The following is a 26,306-nucleotide window of genomic DNA, read 5'->3' as shown; positions in this document are numbered from 1 at the left end:
CACACACGTGTTTTAATTGGTAGGGGCTTGGCCTGGCCGTGAGTAGGTGAGGTTAGAGATGTTTGCCAAAGGCAATAGGGATGGGAGGGTGCTCGAAGTGAAGTTCCTCATGGCCTCTTCCACTTGTTTGGGGAGGGCACTGGCCTGATCTGAATGCTATACCCACAGGGCTGCGGGAGCTGCCAGCTACTGCGACCCATGCACAGGAGGAGAGTGAGCTCCTTCAGGAGGAGCTGACACGACTGGAGGACCTGTTGGCCCAGGCAGACGCTGAGCGGGAGGAGCTGGCTAACAGGTGTCATATGGTCAGCCAGAGGGTGAGTGTGCAGCTGGTACCTGCAGGCCAGTGTGCACAGCCTGGCCCTTATTAGGGATCATCTGTCAAAACAGGTGATCATTGTTGTGGGCCCATCAGCCAGTCTCAGGACACTGGGCAACAGGTGGAGAAAGGGGGCTAAGGTGAGCAGGTGACGCAGGAGCTGTCCACCTCAGATGTTTGTCTCTCATCTGCTCCAGGATCCCTGTGGAGTGGCCTGGTCAGTGATAGCCCACTGGTCCAGGGCTTTACCAGTTATAACCACAAAGCCAGCTTCTGAATAGAGGAGAAAGCTAGGAAGGACTGACGCCAGAACCTAGGCAGAGCTCGTAGGTCCAGCCCCCCGGCCTTTCTCACATGTACTATAGTCTCGTGAGAGGTGACCTCTGAGATATAGGCTTCAGCCTGAGGCTATCTGGGGATGCCTGTGGGCTAGGGAATGCCTTCTCTATGAAGCTAGAGAAACTTGGGCAGAAAGGTAAAGGTGGCTTCCAGGCCAGGAGCCCTTCCATGGTTTATCCTCTCCAAGTCACAAGAGCTTCAGAGGCAGAACCAGGCACAATAGGCACAGAATAAGTGACAACAATCCATGCAGTGGCGGGGATCTCTGATCCCTCAGCATCTATAGAACCAGCCTGAGCTCCGTGTGGCAGGACAGACGAGGACACCAAGGCTCAGTTCTGGCCAGTGGTTCCCTATGGTTCTCTACCTGTGGGTCGTAATCCCCTTGAAATCAGACATCCCATATATCATATATTTATGTTATGATTCATAACAGTAGCAAAATTACAGTTAGGAATTAGCAGTGAAAGTGATTTTATGGTTGGGGGTCACCACAACATGAGGAACTCAATTGAAGGGTCACGGCGTCAGGAAGGTAGAGACCCACTACTCTCAGGTCATAGAACCATGCCTGGGACCAGTGCTGGCCCAGATCTGCTCTTTCTATGGCATGTAACAGAATCTTGTGGAAAGCCTGAGGCCTGGCCTGGCCCACGTGAGGGTCCTAGAAGAGTTCTGGTGTGATCACACTAGTCCTGAGGTGCCCACCAGCCAACGGATCCCAGCTCTCTGATGCCCTTCCCACCATACTGTAACTCGCTGGGAAATGCCTTTTTCTTTAGCCCCCCCACCCAAGGAGTCCCTCTAAGAAAGACTGTGAGGACCCCCGACCATGGCTCAAGAGTCTGCTCTTCCTGTGGTGCATTCTGGGATAGCGAGTCTTCCTAGCACGGGGCGGGAGATGCTGGGAATGAACTTCAGGGAATAGAAGCCGCAGAAGGCCTTCCAAAGATTAGTAAACTAAGCTATGAGTCAGAGCTCAGATCACAGCCAGCTAGATGAGGGTGCCAGGAGACCCCAGCCCAAATTACACCCCAGCACACTGGTGAAACATGCTGAGGATGTCCAGCATGCCTGGGTGTCCAGCATGCCCTCTCCAGGTGACACTACTATCTATTATTATTGGAGCCCTCTGACCCCAACTGTCACATTGCTGGTGGCTGAGAATCAGATCCTTGGCCATCAGACCAACCCCATCCCCCTGTTCTTTGTGCCTTCCTCCCAAGACTTCCTTGATTCCCTGATATCCTAGGCTCTGGGTTCAGATCCCCCACTATTGTAATAATAGCTGAATGGTTGTGGGCAGTGGGCCTTGGGTGTGACATCCTGAATTCCACATTGGCCCCTTGGGATAATGCTCTGTGTTGGTAGCAGGGGGACTTGACACCCGTGTGAATATGTTCCCACCTGCTAAGATTGAGAGGGGAAGGTGCACCTTGGGAAATAGTCCAGGCCAGAGGGGTCCAGATTCATGCCCCAGGGAAGCATGGATGAGCCCGGTTTCCAGCTGTCTACCTTACCCCTATGTGGCTGACATTTGAACCGCCCCAGCCACTGGGGACAGCAGGGCCTCAGTTTACTAACCTCTAAGTGAAATGTCTTTAGGCACCCCCAGAGCCCTGCCTCCTGCTGATCCCACCACTCCCATAGTATTCCCGGGCCCAGTGGAATCCAAGCATCCAGCAGGCCTCTTCCTCTTCTGTAGGCCACAGGCTCCTGGGAGACCCTGTATCCTCTCTCTGCCCAGGGTGGGTTTTATGGCAAAGATGTCATACCTGGATGACTAGGGAGAGATGGACCAGGTGGGCTCACACTCCTTCCCAGCTGCAGGCCCGCCTGGATACCACTGAGGCCCGACTTCGGAAGTCAGAGCTGGAACATAGCATGGACTTGGAGGAGGCTCTTAGCCGGCTGGAGGCCTCACAGCAGAGGTGAGGCCCTGTGGGCGAGCACTCAGGGTTGCAGGGGGTGCATACCCTAGTACACCTCACCCAACCCATCAGAGCTAGCCTGAGTTACCATTGCTTGGGAAAACTGGCACAGGGAAAGCACCCTGGGCGGGCAGGGGGAAGGGTCAGTAGCAAGCAGAACTCAATACTCTCCTGGTCTCCTTTCCTTTCCACTGGAGGCCACTCCCATATCCTCACACATTTTCTCATCCCTCGGGGCCAGGGTGTGGGAGAAGGGAGAGAAAGGGCAGTCTGCAGAGCGGGCAGCAGGTTCCTTTCCTCTTCCTGTGGCACAGGCCAGGGGACAGCACAGAGCTGAGAGCTCTCTCATCACTGTTGGGTGAGTGGGACTCTTTCTAGTCTCCTCAGTAATGATCTATCCTTACTTCTGAGTAGAGGAAGCAAAGCTATCAGAGAGGCTTGAAGCCATAATGTCCCAGCGTTGAGGTCAGGATACTAAGGAGAGCCCACCAGCAAGTGAGAGCTGGCATCAGAGATAGCCCTGTCCTCTGCCCACATCCTTCAGCATATATTCCCATATCGTGAAAACAGAAGCATCAGTGTCATTTTGGGCCAGTGGGCAGTCTCCCAAGGCACAGCCATTGCCAAGGGCTCTCTGACCTCACCCCCTGAGTGTGGTGTCAGGATGCCCACTCAGAGTACTGGCTGGCCATCACTGCTAGTGGTGGGTTACCACAGTCAACCATGGGCCATTGGCACACACAATCCTGGGTGCCCTTCTCTGGCTCTCCTTACCACCCTGACCACGACTCCAGAACTTTTGGCTTCAAGCCTCTCTGATGTCAACAGGCCCTTTTGTTCCTACTTGGCAAGAATGCACCACACCCCAGCCCTGGGAACAGTCCATGGGCCTCACTTGAGCGATCTCGCCATCACTAACATCCTGTGGTTGGCTTACCCTCCAGGAATCTGGCAGAGGGAGAAAATGCTGAAAAGCATTTTGAAAACCCATTTTGAGGGAAGAATAGCCCCAGGGGAGCCCGATGCCTGAAAAGCTTAACAGGATCTTTGGAATCCCTCAAGGGGCCTAACTCCCAGAGACGCCCAACTTCTGCCAGTCTGCCCCTCCGAGACTCCCTGTGAGCCTCCTGGACCCTGTAAATTTTATTTTCTTCTTGGAGGCAGAGGAGTGGCTAGGGGTAAGGAAGAGTTGGGAGAATAGGATTTTGAGGAAGGAAGGATATTGCTGAGCCGGTTCTGGGAAGAGTCCTCCCGGTGCTGGTCCGTGTAGGTTTCATTGCAGGGTGGTCAGGGACAGCTGGGAATGGAGCTGGGGCTCCACACCTCAGCGGAGACTGGGGACCTCAGGGCTCCATTTCGACCTCTTGGTCTAGGCTCGTGGGCTCTCTGTGCCTCGTTCAGAAGTCATCACACAGCTGTGGGTTTTGTCCCATTTAGGAGCATGAGCCTTTCTCAAGTAAACACCCTCCTTCGGCAACAGCTGGAGCACATGCAGAAGGCCAATGACACGTTGGCCAGGGAGCTGACCAGGACGACACACAGCTTGCTCCGCCTGCAGGGCAAGTTGGAGCTTCGAGAGGTGCGTCACTGGTCTAAGAAAGAAGTGGCCCCATAACCTGTCCCTACTTCTGCCTGTTTAATTTGGTACCTGCAAGTCAAGGGAAGCTGATATCATGCAGTCCCTCCCGGTGGGAGCCTCACAATCCATTTTGCTTGGTCACAGCAGCCTGTGCCATGAGGGACACCTCAGTCCCCTTGAGGAAAGGAAAACAAGACTAAACCATTCCTGGCTTTGATGTGTGACACTGTTGGCCATACAGAGAGGCTGACTAAAGGATCTGGTTTGCACAGCTGCTCTTAAGCTCCTGGCCAGAAACCGCCCGAGACCCACAGTCTTGTCCACTCAAAGTGTAGCATCAGAGAACAATGTTGAAGACCCTGGGAGATATCTAGGTCTAGTCTGCTGATGTGAGACCTTCTGAGAAGGGCGTGGCCTTGGAAAGATGATACCATACAACTGAAGCGAAAGGCATCCCTTGACAGCCTGGCTCTAAAGAGGTCTGATCACACATCCAAGTGACCCTGTAAACGCCAGTGGCCAGATTTCCCCCTCTGAAGCCACTTGAAGAATGCGCTCTCTCCATATGAAGGCGGGAGACCCCTGGACCCCAGGGACCCCTGGGTCTGGATCCACATAGGTCCTTTCAAACAAATACATCTCAGAGAGCCCCTGGTACCCCTCCCTTGGGGAGAAGGCAGCCACAGAGGCCCCCTATCCCCTGCCTTCTACCCCACATCTATCATTTCTGGCTGTAGCTACAGTAGCTACACCTGCTGTCACCTGCAGAAGGGAAGGGAAGTGGCTGCTAAGATTCACAGAGGGTGCAGTGTCACCAGGGAGCAGGATCTGTCATCCCAGGAGAATTGGACACAGCTCTTTGCTGCTGCCAACCAGGCTGTGACCTCCCCTGACCCTAACTCGGCACAAGGCTGTTGGTCTCCTTGCTCTGGTGACTTCTCCCACTTTGTCTATGGCTGGCTGTGGGTTTCTATGACACACCCCATGTGGGTTGTTCCTGCTTATCCTACTCAAGACGTGTCCAGCCTCTGTCCTTCCTCATGACTGGAAAGAACCATTAAATCTTTCAGTATTAGCCCTGCCCACCTCTCCCTCCTCTCCCTAATGCCAACAAGATGTCTGTGCCAATTTTACGCCATCTCTAGTGCTCAGAATCATCTGAGTTACTTCCCCTCCTTTACCCTGAGCTAGGCTAATTTCTTTAGAGTCACGTTCTTGCTCATCAATGTCCCTTCTGGCATCTAATCACCTTGGACTCTTCCTCCTTGACTTCAACTACAAATATCAGATTTTCATCTTTAGGAGGATGAAGTGCATCTTTTCTAAATATAGCTCTCTCTGGTCGCTGTATATCCCGGGCAGCCATTTTGTGTTTGGTCTATGATGATGCACGGCCTGCCATTGTCCGGAATCTGACCCCATTGTTTCTGCTGAGTCCTGGTCATGGTGCACTGTCTCTTTGTGTCCTTGGTGGTCTTGCGCTAATGGGGAGCTGGTTATTTTCTTTGGAACTTTATGGAAATTCTTTGAAACCTGGGTGAATACAGGATTTTTCCAGAAAGGATTTTTAACTGCTTTTGATGGGTGCCTGGAGGCTCCAAGGGTCTGTGAACCACACTGCTGGAGACTTTGAGGGTGAAAACCCAGGTTGTATGCATTTACACTGCAAACTGCATGATATTGCATTGGGGTTCCAGGTACAGGGAAGAATCATTTCTCTTTTCTTCTCTAACATTCTAGACAGGCAGTTTCTCTGCAAGACTGTTTGCACACACAGGTGTGTGTATATGTGCGTGTGCGTGTGTGTGTGTGTGTGTGTGTGTGTGTGTGTGTGTGTGTGGTATACAAGCCTGTATTATGATGTGAGCAGTGTTGTGGGTTCCAGAGGGCATCCAACAAAGATCTCCAGCCCAGCCGGGTGCAGGGATCCAGGCCAAGGGGACAGAATGCAAGCACGGAAGGGGGAGTCACCTCTGCTGCTGTTGCCTCCGCTCGTGTCTCCACTGTTGCCTCCCAGTCACTCCCAGATGCACCTGTTCCTCTGTGCTGAGCCAGTCTGGGCTGTGAGCAAGGAAGGGAGGGTCCTGAAGGCACTTCAGGAGAGCAGATCTCTTCCCATGTGTTACAACTCTTGCGACAGAAACTCTCAGACAACGGCGTAATTCTTGCACATCTTTACTTCTCCTGAATAGGGCTCTTATATAAAGTTTCAGGGTGGGTCAGGGTCTGGCAGCAGATAATGCCTATTGGCTTGGTCTGAGAGCTTGGAGATACCTCATCTACTGTGGGAGAGCCTGAGGCACTGTTCCTCATGACTGATGGCCATAGACCTCTCTGTGGGAGAGGCTGTGAAGGGTTGAAGCTAAATGAAAGGAACCAGGAGCCAGGAGCAGAGCCGAACATCTGCAGTCTGATTAGGGACCGGGATTTGAGGCCTGTGGTCGACCAGGCGCACAGCTGCCTCTCACAGCCCACCGCCCCACACGGTGTGCGTATGAATTTGTGTGTATGGTATGTATGGTCTATTGTGTGTATGACTTCTATATGTGAAGGTGTAAGTGTATCGTGTATATGTGCATATGTGAGGTATGTGTGCATGAGGGAGTCCATTGTGGGTGAATGACAGTCCGAGTGTGTAAGGCTATGTGAGCATGTGAGTGTGTGAAAGCTTGTATGAGTGTAGTGTACTGCCGCGTGGTGTTTGTATGGGTCTGGATGTGTGTGATGTGGATCTGCGTGCTGTGACTGTCCATGAGTGACGATATCTGAGAACAGGGTGAAAATACAAGAATGTGTTTGTGGCATGTGTGGCATGTCAGAGGTATGCTTGCTCACCCTCTAGTCTGTTCACCTTTAATAAGTTCAATGCAGCTTTGGGGTGTCCACCATATTTGAGGAGACCCCCCACTTTGGGTATTGCTCAGCTCCCCAGAGGAAAGAAATGAATACTCCTGTTGATCCTTTTAGAATGGAGTTGTATGGTGCTGGGTTCCTCCACTGTACCATGCCCTGGCTGCATGTTCTCCCTGTGCTAGCCAGCTCTCAGCCTTGTCAAGCAGAGGAGAGGGTCTAGAATTGCATGCTTGATGAGACAGGAGTCAAGATGTCTCATCCCTGGGATATGACAGGGCACAACCAAGTGTCCCCTGCTGTGCACCAAGGTGTACAGTAACATAGTTCTGAGATCAGGGTACACAGAAGGCTCAGACATGGGGTCTGCTAAAGAGTCGGGAATGGCCTCACACAGGAAGAAGTGTGGCCCTATGACAGGCATAAGGAGAGTGCGTCCATCTGAAAGTCATACTGAAGAGCCTTGGGTAAGGCTATATCATGCAGGGACAGGCAGGAACTAGAGAGGAACAACTGGTTAAGGGAACCCTGTGGGTTCCAGAGGTCAGCATGCAGGATGCCATGGGGTGTGGTGGTAGAACGGTAGCATGTAGACACCAAGAGCCTTCTGGGCTGCACTGCTCCCCAAGGGCTGTGGTCACGTTATACATCACCCCACCATCACAAGCCTGCTTTCTCCTTCCTGCCTTCTCTGGTAACTCCTTTGCTGCGGGCTACTCTAGGGTTCAATGGGGGTGTTTTTATTCACCTAGTCTCTGAGCGCCCCCTAGCATCAGACCTCCCCTGGCACCCAGGGGAAAGATGAGCACCCCCTCCCTCAGATGACAGTCCCAGTACCTAGGAGAACCTTGCTCTTCTGGGAAGACCTAATTCTCAGCAGCCCTGATTTCTGTGGGGAATGCTCTAGTGCTATGGTAGGATCTGGTTTTCTCCTGGTGGGCATGGTATTGTCTCCCACATGGGGTTGGGAAGCCCGTGGGATGGATATGAGGCTGAGACTTAATAGCTAAAAAACGGGGCCCCCTTCCGGCCCAGGGGTGGGGTGGCAGGAGAGAAAGGGGTCTTGGCCTGAGTAGATACAACTTCTTGCTCTCAGGCCCAAAGGTTGAGCCTAAGACAGCCTCAAGACATCCTCCCCCTGTGGAGACAGGCTAAGGCTCTGCAGACACACCTGGCTGAGCTTCGGGAATCCACTGAGAGGTAAGCAGAAAGGCTCACCTAGTGGTACCTTAGTGGTAGGATGGGGGCCCCTCCTAGGCTGCAGCCGTACTGGCTCTAGCTGCCCTGTGGGAAGGTGGATGGATGGGGGGAGAGCAGGAGGTATAGAGAATGTAGAAGGAGGGCAGGGGATTGGCCTTCTCTAGATGGGAGTGTGGACATTGGCCTTCATATGGCTTCAGGGATCCACAAGTCCCTTCTGGATACTTCATGGGGAGCTACCCTAGGCATTCCCAGTGGCCCTCAGCATAACAGAACCCCATTTACACAGGAGAAAATACAGGCCCATAAGCCAGTATCTTACTCCAAGTTATCATTTCTGGTCAGATCCATCCCTGCTCACTTTTCCTTGGCGCTGTCCTTGCCTTTCTATGACCTATAAACCAATTCATAGCATATAGTAGGGCCCCTCCTGAAGTTGTACATTGTTCATGTGGCCTCTCCAGCTCTGAGAGCTGGCTTACAGCATCCTGGGCCCCACGCTCACAGCAGGATCATGAGGCTCAGCCAAGGTACTACTCTTGTATCCCAGGGGTCTCACAGATGTTCAGGCGGACATGACCCGGACAGCCCAGCGCTTGCACATGGCCTGCCTGAGCCTCGACTCCCACCTGCGGCTGACAGCCAGCAGCATGACCAGCGACCTGGAACGGCGGCTGAGGGAACAGGCTAGGGAAATGCTCCAGCTGCAGGGCCAATGGGCTGCTGAGAAGGTGGCGCTTCAAGCCAGGTGGGCCATGGGCTCTGGTTGGCTAATGCAAGGAGGCCCAAGAGGTGCGGGCTTGAGATGAGGTGGAAAGAGTTTTCCAGGTGATTTCACCCAGCATCCTGACATGGGGCTGCAGATCTGAGTTGAGTGAGAGCATGAGCCAGGACAGCAGAGCTTGGAATTGGTGCTTTATTCCCCCCAAATAGTAGGAGTTACCAAAGTTCTATAGCAGAGGAGGCATGCAATCAGGACATGGACCCATAGCACCCTCAGGGCTGTCATCATCACCCTAATCCTCTCTCCAGACTTTCAGAGCAGACACTACTGGTAGAGAAACTCTCTGCACAGAAAGAACAAGGAGAGAGAGCCATCCTGACACTCAAGACAGACATCCAGAGACTGGTTTGTGGGCAGGAAGTGAGGAACCGGGAGGTGGTGCTTTGCCGTGGGTGTGTGTCCGCTTGGCTCAAGGGTCTCTGCCCACAGAAATCCCGGCGCAGTGGCGGCCAGCAGGCGGTGGATGAACTGAGGGATGAAGTTGAATCTCTGCACCATGTCCTGGCTAGCATCAAGGAGGTATGGCCTTGCCTGGTGCTTTTCCTGGATGCAGAAGACCCGTGGGGACCCTGGTTTTAGCTGGTCCTCATCCAGAAGGTACTGTTTAATCATGGCCACACACTCTCTCTCCTCTTTTGTCTCGATCTCTGTGACCCAAAGGTGGCCCAGTCAGATGCTATGTGTCCAGAGTTGGCCTGGAGCAGCAGCACTGAAATCAGGGAAGCACAGACCCGACTAAGGAGCCCCCCATGTTCTCTGTCACCACACCAGCGTATGTCCCCGACACGGACCAGCTCTCCGACTAACCTACATCCTGCACTGCAGGCTGTGCAGGCAGCCATTGAGAGGCGGCAGCAGCGGGAGCAGGTGGGTGACCACAGCCTACAGGGCCACCAAAGCCACAAATCTTTCTTAGCTAGGGGACCTTTATGGAGCTTTCTACTGCCTGCCCCTGGTGGTACTGGTAGCCAGGTCTCCAGGGGGCCTACCCCTAGCAACACAGCCTAGGGAGGGGTCTCAGGTGTCTGGGGCCTTTCTAGAAGAATTGAGGTGCTCTGGCTGGCAGTTGGTGCTCACTGAGGGTCTCATTCCCCTGGCAGGAGCTGCGACTGAGGCTGGAGTCCTCTCAAGAAGAAGCAGCCGGGCTCCGGGAGCAGCTGTCTGGGTACCGGCAGGAACTGCGGACCTCACAGAGGCTTCTGCAAGACAGGGCACAGGAGCATGAGGATCTGCTGGGCCAGCTGGAGGCCCAGAGGCAGGAGGCACATCTCTTCCAGGCATCTGTCCATCTCCTGGAAAGGTGAGGGAAGCAGCAAGGCTGGGCAGGGCAGGGTGAGGCAGGGCAGGCAGGGCAGGGCAGGGCAGTTGTCCTCTGAGAGGCCTCACAGCAGGAAAAGAAAAGACCACATCTCCAAATAAGAACTTTTGGTGACCAGGCTACCCCTCAATCTGCACCCCCTTGCCTGAATTGATTCGCTCCCCTCCCTTTTCTGTGCCTCCCCCCATACTGTACCTGATCTAGGCTTCTCTTCCCTAAAAACAAAGGCACCGTTTGCACATGCTGCAAGCTCTCTGCAGGGCCAGGCCCATGGCCTATCCCCAGAAGCTCCGGTGTCACCAGGTTCTGCTCTCCTACCATTCCTGCTCTAGGCTCGCATCTGGGTGGTCTTTCTCTACCAGCATTCTTTCACCATGGCCAAAAAAGCCCCAAGCCCACCCACTCCCCACATGCCCTGTGGGTTCCATGGCTTCTTTGCAGCTACCATTGAGTTCTGAGTACTTTCTACACATGACTCTTTGACCTGGGGCTGAAGGGAATCAGGGCCACAGGGCATGCAGGGACTCTATGGAATCTACTGGATGCAGGCTAAGAGCCAGGAGTCAGCTGTGGATCTGGAAAGCTTCCTGAAGGAGATGTACAATACCCCCAGGGAACAGTGACAACCATGTCCCCTTTCCCCCTCACCATAAGGATGGGGGACCACACGACCTTCCCAGCTCCTCCCAGCAGCCCGCACATACTCTGGGTGCTGTGGCGCACTAAATGAATAGCCATCAGTCCTGTCCTGGAGAGACACAGAGTAGGAGGGCACGGAGGTGGGTGCATCAGGGCAGCCTTGCAAAGGGGCAGAAACCCAAGGACAGCAGGCAGAGCCCAGGGAGGGAGGGAGGCCTTCCCAGAGAGGAGGCAGAGGTGAGTGGGGGCATGCTGTGTGGCAGAGTCCACAGGGAGTCTTAAGTAGGCCTGTTTGGCAGGCAGAGCCCTGTCACAGAAGGAAGACTGTCTACATCTCCAAACACAGAGGGCACAAGAGGCCACAGGGGAGGGGGCATCTGTGGAGGCACGGACAGAATGGAAACAGCAGAGAGGGATGCTGGGAGGATGTCAGGAGGACATAGCAAGCTGTGTCAGATCCAAAAGACTTCTGGGAAATGGGAGCTGAAACTCAAAGGACTGGTGAGAGGTGGTGGTGGTATCTAAAATCTGGACCTCTAACTGAATGGCTAGGCATGGCTGTACACAGGGTAAGAAACACGGGCAGAAGCACCCAGAGCCCCAATGGCCGCTGCACAGGGACTTCAGGAGCCACAGAATGCATATAGATCAAGCAGACAATGGCCAGGGAAGTGTTCCTTCTATGGTGGAGATTTACAAGAATGGGAGTAGGCATTAGCTGTTGGCAAAGAGATGTCTGTGAGGACTGCCCAGGCTGCTTGTGTGACAGAGAGCTGGGCCCTAAGCTCCTTCAAGGGAAAGGGAAGACTACGTCCCAGACAGTGGCTACTTCATCTCAGGCAGCTAATTAGGGTCTGAGGCTTTGGGTCCCACAGTGTCAACTTTTCTTCCTGTGCCTAAACCACTTCTGCCTTTGAAGCCCTTGAGGACGTGAACCTACCCCACTGCTACCGACACATACCCCTGTTCCTACTGACCCATACCCACTCAGCCCTGACCATCCTCCCCAGTAAATCTTGATGGCCTCAGGTGTTCCTCCCCTGAAGTATGGCTTGAGGCTGCCTCTACCTTTGCTCCTGCTTTTCCCAGGGAGAAAGTAGCCCTGGAGACGACGATGGAGGAGCTGAGGGCAAAGGCAGACATTCGGGAGGCAGAGACGCAGAAGCTAGAGGCTGCAAATGCCGACCTCCGGAGAAGCCTCCAGCTGCGGGCAGAGCAGAAAGCTGAGCTGGTCCAGCAGAGTGAGCGCAGCCTGCGTGAGCTGGAGGCCAGGTGGGTTGTGGAGGGGCTGCAGGTCAGCTGGGGTCCCTCAGACTGTGAGACTACAGGTGAGACACCTACAGGGCATAAGGGGCAGGACGGGCCCCAGCTCCTCCTGAGCTGGCCATCCCATGCCCATATTCCTATCCCCCCTCCCAGTGCCTGGCCCTGTGTACACAAACGACCTATGTGTATACCTTACCCAGGCATTTGACTGGAGGCTGCTCTCAAGGGAGCGCTATGTTGCTCTGAGGTTTCCCGGGCTTAAAGGTGTTTGTTAGAATTTCCCTGCCTACAAGTTTGCCATGGTGTCTCTGAAGAGACCTCTCAACTTTGCCTTTTGGCCCCGGGGCCTCAGCCAGGGCCGCGTGGAGCATCTGGAAGAAAAGGTTTCAGAGCTCAGGAAGGAGCTGGCCACATCTCGGGAGGCACTAAGTTCAATGCAGCTGCAGAGGGACATCTTAGAGACTGAGAAGGAGAGCCTACGTGGCGCCCTGGCCCAGGTATGTGCACTAGTACACATGGTCCTTGCCTCTGTCTTTACCGGTGTGGCCTGGGCCACTGCCAGGGCTCCTAGCCACTGTTATTGTGCACTAACTTCATCCCTGACCCCTTGCTCTCCCAACCCCGCTGGCTGTATCTGCTCCTAGGGACAATCCCCGGGCCACCAGTCACCAACTTTAGTCAGAATCTAATTCTACTGGGAAAACTCTGAAGCCTATTCCCAGAGACAACTCTGGGTGACCACTATGCCTCACAGGCTGAATCTGGCAATGCTGACTTGGAGTTGCTGGTGACACGGCTGAAGACAGAGGGAATGGAACAACAGGACTCACTGGCCAAGATGGCTTCGCTGCTGGAAGGGCTTTCCCAGGACAAAGGCACCCTAAACCACCTGGTACTTCAGGTAAGGCAAGAAGCAAGGCCTCAGCTTCCCCAAGGTGTCCCTAAACCTTCTCTGTGGGCTTGTCCTGTCATGCATCCCCCAGATCTCCTTCCTACTTGGACTGAGGCCACCATCCCAAGAGTAGGTGACCGCTGATCCTAGTCAGGCCTGAAGCAGGGACAACAGCATCTCCACAGCAGGCCTTCGTGGGGTGGCTGGCTTGAGTGTGTGCTCCACAGATTAAATGTCTTCCCACCTGCCTTGCAGCTGGAGCAGGAACGGGACCAGCTTCGGGAACAGCAGAAGATGCTGGAGCAGGAGCAGGCTGGCTTGAGAGAGCAGCTGACACAGAAGGAGCAGCAGTTAGGGCTCATTCAGGCTGAGCGGAGAAGTCTGCAGGAGACTTGTGGGCAACTGGAGCAGAAGCAGGAACACCTAGAGAAGCAGGTGGTCCTGCTTGGACAAGACAGTGCCCAGCTCCGGGAGCAGGTGGGCCAGGTGAGACCAGACTGTCGGTGATCACACATCCCAGCTTCCTGTTGCTGACTGCACCTCTGAAGGAGGTTGGAGGGTTAGCTCAGTGGATAAAATGCTTGCTTGCACAAACATGAGGAAGTTACCAAGGATCTACAGGCTGGAGGAGCCAACAGCAGTATATATGATTCCCTGTGGGAGCGCCAATGGGCAGGGGAAGGGGGTAGAAAAAAGTTAGGTCAGGTCTGTCCTTCATGTCTGGGTTGGGGTTCTGCTCTGGCCTCTGATGCCTGGTCAGTGTGTGCACAGTTGAACTGGCCCGTTACTCCTGTGTTTGTTTAGTTCCTGCCTTTTAGTTGCTGGATTTCTTTGGGGGTTTTGCTTTGTTTTGTGTGTATGTACAGGTGTACGTGCACATATGTGTGCACATTCATGTGAAGGTCAGAAGACTACCTCATATGTAATTCCTAGGGTCTACCCACCTTGTACACACACATACACAGAAAGTGTGTGTTTTGCCTGCACATATGTCTGTGTGCCACATGTGTGCAACTGCTTGTGGAGGCCAGAAGAGGGCGTCTTAAAATTAGAGTTACAGCTATTGGCTGCCATGTGGGTGCTGGGAATTGAACTAGGGTCCTCTGGAAGAACAGCCAGTGCTCTCAACTGCTGAGCCACCTCTCCAGCCCCCATCTACCTTGTTTATAAGACGGGTCATTCACTTGTCTGGATCTCACTGAGTAAGTCAGACTGGCTGGTCTGCAACTTGACTGTGAGTGTTTCTCCAGTCTCTGCTGGTCCTGGGACTACACAGCATATCACCATCCCCAGATTTTTTAAAACATGGGTCCTGGGGTTGAACTCAGATCCTTGTGCCTGTTGGGTAAGCACTTTGCCCACTGAGCTCTTTCTCCACCCTATTCCTCTGTCTTGTGGTAAAGAAGGACCATTCCGTGTGGACTGAGTTGAAGGAGTTTTTGTATTTTACAGTGTGTCTACTGTGGGACCCCTGTCTCGGTTGGGTCTCAGACTTTCAGGGACATTCAGGTATCCACATCTCTTGTGGGAAAGCATCACCTCTTTCCGTTCTCAGATCCCCCTTATTCTTGAGATTGTTCTTCCACTTTTGTTAAAGTATAAGTAACGTGCAGTGTGGGTGACAGGCGGGCCAGTGAGTTTGACCATGGTGTGCACCTGCGATGACCGGTCAAGAAAGAGAACACGGTTACCGGTCCAGAAGCCTCCCCCACAATCCACCCTGTTCTTACCCAAATGCCTAAGGCCCCAGCAGCCTCTGTTCCAACATGGAGGACCCTCCACTGGCTGTGCGGATAACTCATACCAAGTTTCTCTCTCTCCACAGTCTAAGACTCATCCGTGTAGTTACGTGTACTATAGCTTTTGGCTTTTGCACATAACTCCATGTCACAGTGTGAATAAACACAGCCCCTTCCTCACACACCTCTTGCTGGACACCTGTGCTGTTTCTGGCTTGGGCTGTAACACACGAGACTCCTGAAAGCCTTTGTATACCCTCTTCTCACTATTCTTGAGCAAATGCACACAAGCAGAATTACGGGGGTCATTGTGGAGGAGTGTGGTGAGTTCTGTCATTCCTCCAGCTGCTCCTTGACCTCATCAGTATTGGATATCATCCATTTTAATTTTTAAGCTATCTTCTGTGGGACATTCTATGTATTTAGGTTTTGATTCGTGTTTCCAAGGTGATGAGTGGTTTCAGCACATTTTCATGCACCTGTTGAATGTGTGTCCTTTTTTTTTAGGCTTCTGTGTTTTGTGAATGTGGATTTTGTATCTTGGTTGTCTCTATATAGGAGTTTCTCAAATATATTGATACAAATACGTTGTCAGATTGATGTTCTGTGAATGTCTTTCCCCAACTGGTGTCTTGTCTTTCTGTTTTCTTAATACTATTTTTTGCAAAATATGTAACTTTAATTTTACCTGATGCTACATCTGTACCTCTACACTCATGTCCAGCTCCTGGGCACTCATCATCTGGCAAAGGTTGCCCCTGAGATCAATAGTTGTCTCCTACCTGGAAACACCAGTTCTGTCACATGCCCATCAGAATTTCAGAGTAGCCATTCCCTCTATTGGAGACTGCATGCATGAAATTCTGAGTGCCGATGTCTTTTATGTCTACCCACCTTCCCTACTGTCACCTTCATGCCATTGTGCCTTGACACTCTTCTTCTCAGACTTCCCTTGCCTTTCCTATTCTCTCTCTCTCTCTCTCTCTCTCTCTCTCTCTCTCTCTCTCTCTCTCTCTCTCTCTTGCACATGGTCTCTCTTTCCTCCTCTAGGTCACATACAAGAAACAGGTCCTAGAGAAGCAGCTGGCACAGAGCATGCAGGACCAGGAGGCCCAGATGGATATTCTGCAAGAAGCCCTCCATGAGAAGAACACACTGTCTGAGGAGAGGGCCCAACTACTGGCTAAGCAGGAAGCCCTGGAGAGGCATCGCGAGCTTGTGACTAAGGAAGCAGCTGATCTAAGGTACCAGTGCAACCACTAGCCAGGGTGCACCTCTCATGATCCTGCCCTCAGACTGCCCATGGTGTCATGACTGCAGAGGTTTTATATAGGCACAGTGGCATAGGGTAGGGCATGTCTACTGTGGACATATGGTATGGGGTGCGTAAAGAGGAAACATGGTGCCTTTGAGGTGGTTCGGTATTAGATGAAATGCCCTGGGGTCATCTTCATGAAGACAGGGGCAACCCTGTCAGACCAGAAACCCAGATCAGACCAGTAGAAAAAAAAAAGAGTTGCAATTTCTTCCTTAAGAATATGAGTTTGGGGGGAGAAAAAAAGAAAGAAAAAAAAGAATATGAGTTTAAGATGAAGCTTCAGGTCGGCTGTGTCCAGAACTTCTACAACTCCAGGGAGCCTTTCCCTTCCTCTGCTGCGTGGCTCTGAGATTTCATTCCCAGGGAGACACCTAGAGGTAGCAAGAGAGTCCATCTGAAACTTCTGTCTAGCAACTGCTTTCTAGCAGTCCTTGGAGCCAGAGGTACATAGCTGTGCAGTCTAGAGAAGGGTTCACTCATAGTCCTGACATGGAGTTAGGGGAGTCTTCATAATCAACAGGGCAATATTCAAAACTGGAAATTTGCCCATGGGGCAATAACTTAGGCTAGTCCCATAGCCACTGCAGAGACCCAAGGCTAGCTGGTGCTTTTTTGCCCCAAAGCCTTCTTAGTCATGGAGGGCTTCCTGGAAGATTTTCCTCTGGAACTCCGGATGCTAGGGCCATGGAGAACTAGAAGGACCCAGACCTTCAACTTCTCAGAACTGACCTTTCTTAATAAAAGCTGGTGCAGACATCCCAATGGCAAATTTGGAGGAGGCTTCCCAGGTGAATGGGAACAGAGGGAGTTCTGAGCCCTGGAAACATATGCTGCCCTGAATATGAGCCTGGTCAGAGCCCTCTGCAGGTAGGATCCAGCCTTGACCTCTGAACTCAGAGGCACAGGCACATGGCAGCCCTAAAGACCCACCAGACGATGTACCGTACCGTGATGATCAGCTGAAGCCTTGGTGGCAGGGCTGCTGGGGCATGCCTGATCCATACCTCTGTCCATTCGTGGAGTGCTGGCTGCTCATAGACAGTGAGAGGGGCTAGGCTCCACCCACACATCCTGCTGCAGCTGACCCACTCCCCATATGCCTTCACCTTGTAACACCAGGCTTCTGCTCTTGGGCTCAACCACAGTGAGATGCTTTTGAACCTCTGTGGGAAAAGGAACTGGACACACACTCAGGTTTCCAGGCTGTGTGCCGACCTCAGAGGCAAATCCAGCTATACTCCTAAGAGGACGCTTCAAGGCAGCTCAAAGGAAGGATATTCTCCACACATAATGGAGGAAAACTCCCTGGCAGAGGGCATGTTCACTCATGAAACGGAATGTGTAGTGTTACAAGAGGAACAGGGTATGCGTGACAGACCGTGAGACTTTTAGGATGTCTACCCTGGGCCCAGGACTTTTCCCTCACACATGAAGGGGTCCTGGCAGGTTTCTGGTCCTCTTCAAGGCAACACAGGAGCTGTGGTAAAGCTGTCAAACCAGTCAAGGGCCATGGCCTCCCCCACCCATTGACAGCACACCTTCTGCTATGTTACAGAGTGTTCATGGTGAGACCAGAGCTCAGTGACAAATCATGCTGGGTTAGTCGGTCACTGATGGGCTGACTCAGGAAGTCTGGCTGTTTTTAGTAACCCACACAGGAAGTGGGCACTGTTGACCTCTGCATGCAGAGGCACCCAGGCTACACCCCACACGGCCTGCAACACGCTAGCTCTGTGGATGGCCTGTGGGAGACCCCTCCCTTGCCAAGTGCATGATGCTGCATGCGTTAGATGCACTGTGGTGTCTACATTTTCCCCTTTGTTGGCATTCCAGCCAAGTCCAGCTCATAGCCTGTGTAAAGCTATAATGAGTATCCTGTTTCTGACCCTCAGGCATCTCTAGAATTGGTACCTGGGTGAGCTATTGCCAGGGCAAGGTCAGCATGTTTAGTCTCCCCCAGCACTCCCTTGCTAACACTAAGGATGATTGCCTTTAAGTCTTTGTTAATCTGCTTCTGTGTCGTGATTAATGACACTGCCTGGCTGTAGTTCAAATCTCCCTAGGCCCTAATCTCTCCTGGTAAGGTAAAGTACATTTCATGTGCTTCTGTCTATTTGATATTTGCTTTATAACTGTTACTTTTCTCCTTTTGCTGACTTTGTTAGTGATTGGCCAGAACTCTTTGTATATGGTAGATACTTATCCCTATGTTTAAATAATAAATACAGATTTTCTGTCAATTCCGCCCCTCATCATCTTGTTTTTCATTTTTAAAGATCAATTTCTTAAGTTAGCAGGCAAAGTGATGGCTTTCATTATCTGCCCTTTCCTTCCAAGTTGATTTATGGAATCTCTTCTGTGGAAAACTATCCCTCCTGCCTTTAAGTGTATCCAGATCTGTTGGCCTCTTCCTCTCCCCCCCCCCTCTGGCTTTCATGTCAGGCTTAAGGAAATTAAAATATCCTCTGTATTTGTTCTATTTTTATAATTTTGAGTTATTCTGCTGTGACTTGTTTATTTTGTTTCATTTCTGGCTTTGGTTTTCCATTTGGCCCAAAACATGTTTTACATAGGGTATGACTGATTCTTACATGTACAAACTAAGGAGACACCTCGGGACCGTGTGGATTATGTACCTGCTATCTGATGCTTCACCACAGGGCTGAAAGGAACTCTCTGGAGAGCAGCCTCTTTGAGGCCCAACGACTGACGACACAGTTGCAGACCCAGCAGGAACAGCTAGAAGGAAAGGCGGAGACTGCTCAGCTTGCACGTCGGGCCTTGCAAGGTGCTGCAGTGGGTGGACTCTGCCCTCGCTCCCAAATCACTGTTTGCGAGGAATTCAGTGCCTATAGGTGTAATTCTCTCTCCCTGAACCCTTAAGGGAAGACCCAAGGACTTGGAGGTCATGTGACTGTGAGCAATGTGCAGGGGGTCCTTGCCCATCCTTCTCATTGCCAACTCTGAGCTCAGACCTGAGGTGCAACCACAGGGTTGGTATGGTGGCCTCCTGCCCTGGTACCCACACCCACACTTAACTTACCCACCTTGTGCCAGCCACACCCACCTCTTAAGTGGGTGATTTTAAGGGAGAGGGGACACTGTGATGACACACCTGATCCTTCACAGTGGAAATGGAGCGGCTGAAAAGTGACTGGGAAATCCGAGAGACAAAGCTGCAGTGGGATCTGGGACAACTGCAGCAGCGGGCTGAACAGCAAGAACAGGAAGCACAGCTGGCCTGGGAGCGCCAGGAGCTGGCTCACAAAGAGGACCTGGCCCGGCTGCACAGGGAGAAGGTCTGTCTCCCGGGGTCCACTTGCCCACTCCCCAGTGGTCTGCCATGTCCTCCCAGCAAGCAGAGGTGGCAGAGCAGAGGGAGGAGGGGCCTGGCCACTCTTCGTGGTCTAAAAGGTCAGGGAAGGTCTTATGTGGTGTCTAGAAGGGGCCACTGATATGTAGGGCAGGCTCCTGCTCACAGACAGACCCCAGAGGACCCAATGCCCTGGCTTCAGGCTGATAGATAGACCAGAGCCTCATGCTTGTTAGGGCTGTACCACTAGTTGGGCCCCCAGGGGTCTTCTGAGTTCTATCCTGTTCTTTACCCACACATCCATCCATCCATCCATCCATCCATCCACCTGTCGACACATTTACCCATTCATATAAACACACACCCATCTGTCAATCAATACATTCATCCAAACACATCCATTCATCCATCCATATTCATACCCATCTACCTGTCCACTCATCCATCCATCTATATTCATATCCATTGACCTGTCCATCCATCCATCTATCTATCCACCTATCTATATATTCATCTATCCATCTGCCCATGCCCCTGCACCAGTAGCACATGGTAGAGATTCAAGGGCAGCTCAAGATCTGCTGGATTTTAGTAAATGCGAGAGCCATAGAGACCCCTCCCAGCTTGTTTGGGAGATCTCATAGAGATGACATAGAGAGAGTTGATGACTGGACCACCAACCCCTAGCTCTTCAGAAGCTAGAAAGTTTAATTTAGAGCCTCAAGTGCTACCAGTCTCCCATTCCTGATCTCACAACCTATTCTTTGCCTTGGCCAGGACACCCTCAGTTTATCCCTGGCAGAGGAGAAAGAGGCAGCTGCCCGGTGGCTGGAAAAACAGAAAGAGCTAGTGACAAAAAGTACAGCTGACAGAGAGGCATTGCAGCAGGAGATTCAGAACCTGAAGCAGGAGCGAGATGAGAGCCTCCTTCAGCTGGAGCACGAGATGCAGCAGGTGATGAACTGGGATCCTTACCCACCTTATTTTCTTCTTGGTCCCAGCATGAGGGCTTCACTAAAGCTTCCCCCCAAGCAAATGCATCCTTTCCAGGTTGGAACAGCTTTGTCTGCTGCATGAATGCTGGTGAACAAACATCCATCTGCCTACTCATCCATCCATCTACACACCCATCCGTTTAACCACATGCCCAACTACACATTCTTTCATCATCCCCTTTGTACCAGCGTACATATATCTATATGTTTATATAGTTCTTTGCACGTACACCCCACCTGCCCATCCATACATTTGAAAGTTTTTACATCCACTTATCCATCTTCCTTCTACTTGACTCACATCTTTCTTTCTAATCACATACACGGCTATCCAGAAATATGCACAGGTATCCATCCACACAGCTGGCCATCCATCTATCTGTCAACTTACCTGGCCATCCATTTATCTACCCACTGAGGTGTCCTTCCAACTAGCTACACATTCAGTTATTCATCCATGTGTCTGTCAGCTCACTCACCCGATCGGCCAGTCACCCATCATTGGCAGGGTTCAGCCACATAGCTCTCATCCAACCTGACCATTCCTCCACCTACAGGTCTAGATGCTGAGTCTAAACAGTTATCCTTGAACCAAGGCTTCTCCAAGGAAATGGGTCACCCTAAAGAATTCATTGCTGAGTGAACTAAGCAGAATAGGGTGTGTGTGTGAGTGAGAGTGTGTGTGTGAGTGTGTGTGTGAGTGTGTGTGTGAGTGTGTGTGTGTGTGTGTGTGTGTGTGTGTGTGTGTACAGCATACATGCCATCACAATGACTTCCATGCTTCAATCACAGATTTCAAGGACAGGATATGGATGGATAGAAGAGGAGGGGTTTGTTGTCAGATTGTGTCTCTAATTGACTATCAGCATCCTAGAGTACAAGTTCTTACAATCCTGTTTGATTGTAGAAAATAGAGATATGCACATGTTGATCTCCTGTCTGAAGCCACACAGAGTACCTCTGGGCATGGGAGCCATGGATTTAACTGCATGCCTCTCTGTGTCCTGTGCTAGAGGAAACTGGGGCCTTGCCAGAGGAGCAGGGTGCTGAGATGGGAGCAAGCAGCTGGGATGAAAATATTCGAGAGTGTCTGTGATGTTTGTATCTGTGTGGCCGCCAGAATCTGTAGGAGCTGGACGGCAAGAAATGTAGAGGAGTCCTGAAGGTCCTGCACACTAGGTTCAAGTAATGGAAAGCAAGGGCTATTCCCAAGCAGGAGTAATATAAAGGTGTCTGGGGTCACAAGGCTGGAGTCGGGGAGGACAGAGAGAGCCTGAAGCTGAAGCTGCACCTGTGGAAGGATCCAGAGCCACTTGGAACACAGCGGCATCACTCCCATGGGTGTATGAAAAGAGGCTCAGAGGGACAGCATGTATGGGGCACAGGCAGTGGTCAAGGCCCCATGCAGTCCCTCACTGCCACTTCTGATGACAGACTGCAGTTCCCTGGTTTCACCAACAGCACCCAAGAGAAGAGATTTTGTGAAAGAGAACAGGATAAGAAGATGGCTTCCGGTGGTTTCTCTGAACCCACAGCATGGCCACAATAACATTGTGCTCTAGTGCTATGATACACAAAGCCAGGCATGTGGGCAATGGTCACCACAGCAGCCAGTGGGCTTTCCCTGGCTCTCTGCCCCCCATGTCAGGCTGCCAATGGGAAGAAGCCTCCCATGTGGGGAAGACCTGCATGCTGTACCTCCTGGAGGAAACTGACATCATCCATCATAAGACAGTCTTCGGGAGACCTCAAGCAAGAAGAGAGAGTCTGCATGGACCGAGCCTCAAAGGAACAAGACAGCTGGCAATGAAGGACCATTTCCCTACATTTTCTAACCTTGTGCTCCACTGGGTCTCAACCAGGACACTGCAGTGAGAGTCACCCTTTGTCCTTTCGGACGTTTTGCCTAAAATGTCAACAAGTATTTTCTTGCCCTGCTCATCAGTGAGAACTTCAAGAAGGCAAATCTTTGAGGTCCCAAGCTTCAAAGGGCTCACAGGCCAAGGGTGGGCAGGTTCCCAGCATGAGGCGAAACAAAGCAAGCATGGAAAGAATCTGTGAGGAGCACAGGTGTTTGTTTGTTTGTTTTGTTTTTGTTTGTTTTTTTTTTTGTTTTGTTTTTATTGTTCAGAACATGGAGAGAGTGTGGGGGCAGGGTTCCTGACTCACTGCCTCTCTTCCTTGAAGACTCTTGTTATTCTTCAATTGATCAGCAATGCAACCCATCCTAGCTGCAAGTGGTTAATGCAGACCCCAAAGGTCAGAGGTACAGAGGCTGGAAGCTAAGAGGTTGCCCCCTATCTACCCATACTTATAACCAGAACGGCTTCAAGTGTGGGGAGGACTCAGACCCTCAACTAGGGATTCAGTGGAAGGGCTGAAGTTTAAGAAAGATGCTATGCTTGTTGCCATAGTTCTTATCTCAGACACTGCAACCAGGGCAAGCCAGAGAACCAGTTAGATTTCAGCTTCCAGTTCTCCAGAACCAGCTTGGCCTATCACTCTCCTAGCCTGTCTGTGTTCACCAACCAGGACTCTCCCTGAGCTGGTATCAATGATACAAATGAGACATGGCGGAAGTCTGTTTCCAGCCCCACCGCCCTGGGTCTACCTGAATCAGGCTGCTATATCCTGCTCACGCCCTTAGTGAGACAGGTAGCCTTGGTTTTAGTTCTGTTGGTGGCTTCTTCCTGCTCACTGTAGGAAGCAGCTGCCTACAATAGGCAGTCATGATATACCTGTCCACCCAGTGAAAACCAGGATTCTCACCATGGAAAGGAGGGAGCAGCAGGAAGGTTTGCTGAGCACTCAAAGGGAGGGTGGAAGATGGAGTGTGTTAGGAGGTGTGAGCTCAGGACCATCCTTGCCCGTTGGCAGGGTATGCAAATGAAAGCTGGTAGTCCAGGCAGGGAACTTAGGAGAGCATTCAGAGGGAGCCTCGGTTCCCCAGCTCCCTCACACATACTCTCTCTCCTCATGTCCAGGCTCTGTCTCTAAAGGATGCAGAGAAGAGCTTGCTGAGCAAGGAGCTCTCTGGAGCCAACCGGGAGCTGGAACGGGCCCGGCAAGAAGCCCAGAACCAGCAAATGCAAGCTGAGGTGAGCCCCACTGACAGTTTCCAACCAAAGACCAGACAACTGCCTGGTCATGTACAGCCAAGCAAGTCCTGGGAGAGTCCCCAGAATAGCCCCTTCTGTCTGCCCCTGGAAATATATTCCCCTCTTTGTGTCTTCATGAGTTTTGTGTCCCCTTGATGTCTCTAAATTTCCTACTGGGAAAAGCTACTACCTCAGTGGTAGCCAAGTGATTATGGATGTCTATGCCCTAGTCCTTGTCTATGGTGGCTACAGGCACTGAACCTGGTGCTCCCGGGAATCAGAGCTGATCAAGACTGGCAAGTTGGGCCATATACTAAATAGCAACAGCTGGGGGGGGGGGGAAATAGACCCAGTCCTATGACTTTTTCTTCTGATCCACACAGCATGTGCCTTGCCTGCCTGTGCTCAAGCTGATTCTAGTAAAGCCCAGTTGTGGACAGGCATCACTGCCTCACTGGTAGAGAGGGCCTTCAACTGAGGAGCTAAGGCTGTCCCTGCGGCCAGCCTTTGGCTCTTAGGCAGCTGTTTTGTTGCCCACGTGGGCAGTGAGAGCAGACCACCCAGCTGGAGTGGGAGGCAGGTGTCTGGAGGTGACAAGCCCTTGGGGAGGGTGACCTGGTGATGCTGATGGAAGGAAGAACGTGGGGCTGATCCCCAGTGCCCTGTGGTAGGAAATGCTGTGGCAATTAGGTGTGGCCCCCAATACACATACTCTGATGACCCCCATCACGGAACAAGACAACCTGAGGAGTACCCAGTCCCCAGGAGCTTCCCCTGGCTCCTATCCCTTCTGCTCCATCTCCTCTCACCCCCAGTGCCTCACCAGCGCTGGACAGCACTTCCCTGGCACAGGCCTGGAGTGGTCCTCAGTCTGTGGCTACACTCTTCTTACCATGCTTTACCCATCTCTACTCTATGGGTAGGAACGCGTCCTGAGACCCTGGAAGCTGCCATCTCCTGCTCACAGACTAGCCTCTGCAGGAGCCAACACTGGCTTCTGGAGCCTTCTCTTATGCTGGCCAAGTCTCCCCCTGGGCTAGGGACCAGGCCTTCTAGCCAGCACGGCTCCTCGGGGAGCTCATTAAGGGTTCTTTTGCCACCTCAGCTTAGAAAATGGAAATTAAAACCCACTGAGAGAGGGGAAGTACAGCCAAGGAACCCCAGCTGTGGGGTGACATGGCACTTAGCCACTGATGGGTGGAGGGGCCCTCTGGCCTGAGTCATCACTGCCTCCAGGAGCTGGTCCCCAAGATTCACAAGGAACTGCAATCTCACTGAGCAAGCAATTCTGGACTATGTGGGCACAGAGCCATGACCTGGCCATCCTAGGTGCCCGTTAAGAAGTCGAGAGGAGGGGTCAAGGACCAGAGCAAACGGCAGGGCTGATGGAAGTCTATATACAGCAGCAACCCCAGATGGTAGCCCCAGAATGTAGGTGTGAGAGTGGGGTCTCCACATAGTACTGGTGCTCTGTGTGGCACAGCAGACTCTGGAGGGGCCCGGACACCACCGATCACCCAGCTGTTTGGTCTACATGGTCCCATCCCCAGCCTGGCACAGTAGCCTGTGGGGGGGATGAGTGTTTTCTTCCAAATGCTGGGGACCTTGTAGTCCTGGCAAAGAACCACATGAGGCCTAGGATCGGCCCCAGAGTGAGTGGGGAAGAGTCCTGACCCAGGGCTGCACTGGGCCTCAGTACAGCAGTGTCAAGGTGAGCAGTGTAACATCTTTGTGGACAAAGAAGTGCTCCAAACTGACCCTGGGAGCTGGTGCCTAGAGGACCCCTGTCTCCTTTGGGTGCTCAGCAGTCATCAGACCCCTGGAGAGGCGACTATAGGCTGTGGCATGACAGGACAGCAGATCTGGGCTGCACAGAGTTTCCAGCATTGTCACAACCGCAGAGCTACAATGGAGTGATTCTGCAGATATGACTGTGCACATATGTCTACAGATAGCAGGGTGGTAGATGTCCCCTGTTGCCACATACCCACTGGAAAGTTCAAGAAGCTGGGTGCCAGGTGGACAGGACATATACCATGATCAGTGTCCAGTTCCTTAACACGGTTCTCTACTGGGATGTGGCCTCCTCGCCCCCACACTGGCCCAACATTGACCATAGTGGATACTATAGGTCTCAGAGCTGGGACTTAGAATGCTACATGTCCAGCCAGACCTGGGTGACCCAAGTGACCAGAAGGCTGCATTGGGGTGGAGGCTCCTCCCCAGATCCATTGCCTGGCCAGGTGGCCCCACACGCTAGTGCCACTGAGGCCAGGACATCTTCACTTGCTAAGCAGTTGCTCCTGCCCCCTCTCCACATAAAATGGGCTGAACAGAAGTGTTAGGCAAAAAGGGACACCTGAGCCACCCAGCCAGGCCATGCCCACTCACTTGCCATGGTCATTGCTTGGGAATCCCAGAAGAAAAGCAAAGCAGGGCCTCAAAGCACAGGCCCTGGCATGGGGAGCTTCTCAGAGCATTCACCTCATATGCTTGTCTCAAGGCCTGGCAGTCAGGCCTCAGACCAGCCTCCCACAAACCCAGTGGTCTCTCCATCCCAGGCTACCATTACCACCATGACCAAAGAGCTGAGAACCCTGCAGGTCCAGTTTGAAGAGGCCATCTCCACCCACCAGAGAGAAGCTGAAACTCTGAGAGAGAAACTTCGCGAGCTAGCAGCCGAGCGAAGCAGCGTGAGGAGAGAGGTAAGATGGATCTCTAGAGGA

At 52.3% G+C, this 26,306-nt stretch overlaps 1 protein-coding gene and 1 long non-coding RNA gene across 10 annotated transcripts in view; one reads left to right on the top strand and one right to left on the bottom strand.

The window, feature by feature from the left end:
• Nucleotides 1-26,306, top strand: part of Crocc2 (ciliary rootlet coiled-coil, rootletin family member 2) — a 60,373-nt gene that overhangs the window by 12,123 nt on the left and 21,944 nt on the right. For all 8 annotated transcript variants that reach the window (XM_076914722.1, XM_076914719.1, XM_076914721.1 and 5 more), the window contains exons 4-22: nucleotides 169-317; nucleotides 2,483-2,589; nucleotides 4,027-4,168; nucleotides 8,115-8,218; nucleotides 8,769-8,966; nucleotides 9,251-9,347; nucleotides 9,432-9,521; nucleotides 9,663-9,869; nucleotides 10,103-10,302; nucleotides 12,049-12,231; nucleotides 12,578-12,722; nucleotides 12,980-13,126; nucleotides 13,373-13,603; nucleotides 15,907-16,100; nucleotides 18,835-18,962; nucleotides 19,304-19,473; nucleotides 20,265-20,441; nucleotides 23,467-23,580; nucleotides 26,142-26,285. In XM_076914722.1, the coding sequence (XP_076770837.1) occupies nucleotides 169-317; nucleotides 2,483-2,589; nucleotides 4,027-4,168; nucleotides 8,115-8,218; nucleotides 8,769-8,966; nucleotides 9,251-9,347; nucleotides 9,432-9,521; nucleotides 9,663-9,869; nucleotides 10,103-10,302; nucleotides 12,049-12,231; nucleotides 12,578-12,722; nucleotides 12,980-13,126; nucleotides 13,373-13,603; nucleotides 15,907-16,100; nucleotides 18,835-18,962; nucleotides 19,304-19,473; nucleotides 20,265-20,441; nucleotides 23,467-23,580; nucleotides 26,142-26,285 (2,927 nt within the window). The remainder of the gene's footprint in view (nucleotides 1-168; nucleotides 318-2,482; nucleotides 2,590-4,026; nucleotides 4,169-8,114; nucleotides 8,219-8,768; nucleotides 8,967-9,250; nucleotides 9,348-9,431; nucleotides 9,522-9,662; nucleotides 9,870-10,102; nucleotides 10,303-12,048; nucleotides 12,232-12,577; nucleotides 12,723-12,979; nucleotides 13,127-13,372; nucleotides 13,604-15,906; nucleotides 16,101-18,834; nucleotides 18,963-19,303; nucleotides 19,474-20,264; nucleotides 20,442-23,466; nucleotides 23,581-26,141; nucleotides 26,286-26,306) is intronic.
• Nucleotides 9,121-26,306, bottom strand: part of LOC143434811 (uncharacterized) — a 29,650-nt gene continuing 12,464 nt past the window's right edge. Inside the window, exons 2-3 of one of the 2 annotated variants that reach the window (XR_013104584.1) lie at nucleotides 18,811-18,913; nucleotides 9,121-10,201 (exon numbers count right to left, since the gene is read on the bottom strand). This is a non-coding gene — a long non-coding RNA (uncharacterized LOC143434811). Of the gene's footprint in view, nucleotides 10,202-16,263; nucleotides 16,546-18,810; nucleotides 18,914-26,306 lie in introns of those variants that run through there. The other variant, XR_013104585.1, reaches the window with a different exon arrangement.

The sequence above is a fragment of the Arvicanthis niloticus genome, chromosome 17, assembly GCF_011762505.2.
Source record: "Arvicanthis niloticus isolate mArvNil1 chromosome 17, mArvNil1.pat.X, whole genome shotgun sequence".
NCBI lineage: Eukaryota > Metazoa > Chordata > Mammalia > Rodentia > Muridae > Arvicanthis > Arvicanthis niloticus.
This window is presented reverse-complemented; position numbering and strand designations above follow the sequence as displayed.